Here is a 2,642-nt window from a genome sequence, read left to right as displayed (position 1 = left end):
ATTGATATAATTGATTTATATTATGGGAAGTAATGTTGTCCTAGAATGGAAAACAGCACTAGAGGAGACTGAGCAAATACCTTATGAAACAGGATCCCAGCCAGAACAAGAGGGACTGAGAATGTTATCTGTGCAAAAGAAAAGAAAGAGTAAAACCTAGGCATGTGGGAAAATGTGATGGCCTTAAGGGTCAGCAGAAATTGCTGTGTTCAGAGCTCACAAGAATAATGACACTTTTTCTTTTCTTTTCTTTCTTTCTTTTTTTTTTTTTCGAGACAGGGTTTCTCTGTGTAGTTTTGGTACCTGTTCTAGATCTTGCTCTGTAGACCAGGCTGGCCTCAAACTCATAGAGATCCACCTGCTTCTGCCTCCCGGGTGCTGGAATTAAAGGCATGGGCCACCGCTGCTTTTTGTGGTTCCTTAAAAAAGGTTACATATGACCAGGAGTGGTGAGGCAGAGGCAGGTGGGTCTCTGTGAGTTGGAGGCCAGCCTGGTCTACAGAGCGAGTTCTAGGACAGACAAAACTACACAGAGAGAGCCGGGCGGTGGTGGTGCATGCTTTAATCCTAGTACTTGGGAGGCAGAGGCAGGAGGATTTCTGTGAGTTCGAGGCCATCCTGGTCTACAGAGTGAGATCCAGGACAGGCTTAAAGCTACACAGAGAAACCCTGTCTCGAAAAACCAAAAACAAACAAAACAAAAAACTACACAGAGAGTCCCTGTCTCAAGAAAAGAAAAAAGTTTACACACGATCTAGTAATTCCACTCCTACATGTCACTCTGAGAGAAATGAAAACACAAAACAAAAAAGAATGCTTACTGGTCTCTTATAGTGTGTATATATACATATGCGCATATATTTATATATAATGTACTATATTTCTTTCCCTCATCCCATCAGTAAAATCATATAGGGCCCAGTACTAAATAACAATTTCTTCCTTAGTTTTATTGAGCATAAGCCAAGACAGAAAAGATGCCTATATGGTAATTTATTTCTATCAAATTACAGAGTACCATCAGTAAGCACAAGGTTATGATTCGAACAACATAATGCAAATATTGGGGGGAATCAGTTGTTCCAAGTCCATCATATATCTGAAGCAAACTGAAGAGCTTATGTAGAATAATTTGGTGTGATAAACATTTCTGTACCTTATTTGACCAGTTTTATATATATGATGTGTGTGCATACATACTTCCAAATTAAATATATTCATGTAAAAAGCTAAAAAAAAAAAAGAATAATGACAAGTATCCTCCAGGCGCGTTCTGTCTATCCTCAGGGGTGTTACCTGTGCCAGTAGCAGACCCAATGCACTAAGTACATGGAAGAAGGAAACCAGACTGGGATGGTCCTCTTCCACTTCCGCCCCTTCTCCAAACTCCCCGAGCTGCAGATGCTGATCTTTGTGGTCTTTCTCATGATGTACCTGGTCAGCATTGGAGGAAACATGTCCATCGTCCTCACCATCTGGATCAATCGGTGTCTCCACACCCCTATGTACTTCTTCCTGGCCAACCTGGCCAGCCTGGAGATCTTCTATTCTTCTACCATAGCTCCCCTGACTCTGGCCAGCATCCTGTCCACAGAGAGAACTGTGGTCTCCCTGGCAGGCTGTGGTACCCAGATGTTCTTCTTCATCTTCCTGGGCAGTGCTGACTGTATTCTGCTGGCCATCATGGCCTATGACCGGTTTGTGGCCATCTGTCACCCTCTGCGCTACAGCCTCATCATGAGCTGGCACTTGTGTGTCCAGCTGGCCGTGGGGTCCCTGTTGCTGGGTTTCATCTTGGCCATGCAGTTGACTGTGCTCATCTTCCAACTGCCTTTCTGTAGCAGTAAGGAAATCAGCCTGTTCTACTGTGATGTCCTCCCTGTCATGAGACTGGCATGTGCAGACACCCGTGTCCACGAGGCCACTCTGTTTGTGGTTAGTGTCATCGTCCTCACCATCCCTTTCCTCCTCATCACTCTGTCCTATGTCTTCATTGTAGATGCCATCCTGAAGATCCGCTCAGCTGAGGGAAGGCACAAAGCCTTTTCTACCTGTTCCTCCCACCTGACTGTGGTCCTCCTGCAGTATGGATGTGGAAGCCTCATCTACTTATGTCCCAGCTCCAGTTACTCTCCTGAGCGGGGCCAAGTAGTATCTGTGGTTTACACATTCATCACCCCTGTACTGAACCCCTTGATCTACAGCATGAGGAACAGAGAACTCAAGGATGGCTTGAGGAGAGTGATAATGAAATTGCTTTTGGTCCAAACACATGAAACAGTCTAAATAATCCTTTACAACTTAACTTGTTGGGTAGAAATCCTGAGTTGAACATATGCGGTATGAGGAAATGGGGGCTGATTTGCCACTGGTTGCTACTGTTAATTTCATGTTTTATACTGTTCGTTTTAAAGGCTAGTTTCCTTTCCTCAGCCTCAGGTTAGTCATTTTGGAAAATGGAGATGTAAATATTTCCAGTACTTAAATTCTGAATTAGTCATGAGGATCAAGAAATACATTAAGAGAAAACAGTGGTCTCTCTTTCTCTTTCTCTGAAGCAGAGTTGGAATTTATTAAATATAGAGAGAAGGGCACACAGGGAAAGATTAAAGCACACTTGAAAGAGGGATGTGGGCTTTTCT

General features: G+C 43.6%; 1 protein-coding gene across 1 annotated transcript; it reads left to right on the top strand.

The window, feature by feature from the left end:
* Positions 1 to 1,329: 1,329 nt before the first annotated feature.
* Positions 1,330 to 2,286, top strand: LOC143272420 (olfactory receptor 10V1-like). The gene has a single exon (XM_076567143.1). It carries the CDS (start codon positions 1,330 to 1,332, stop codon positions 2,284 to 2,286), a length of 957 nt encoding a protein of 318 aa, XP_076423258.1.
* The last annotated feature ends 356 nt before the right edge of the window (positions 2,287 to 2,642 follow it).

The sequence above is a fragment of the Peromyscus maniculatus genome, chromosome 1 (genome assembly GCF_049852395.1).
Source record: "Peromyscus maniculatus bairdii isolate BWxNUB_F1_BW_parent chromosome 1, HU_Pman_BW_mat_3.1, whole genome shotgun sequence".
Lineage (NCBI taxonomy): Eukaryota > Metazoa > Chordata > Mammalia > Rodentia > Cricetidae > Peromyscus > Peromyscus maniculatus.
Note: the sequence above shows the minus strand (reverse complement) of the source record. Positions and strands in the feature narration are given on the sequence as shown.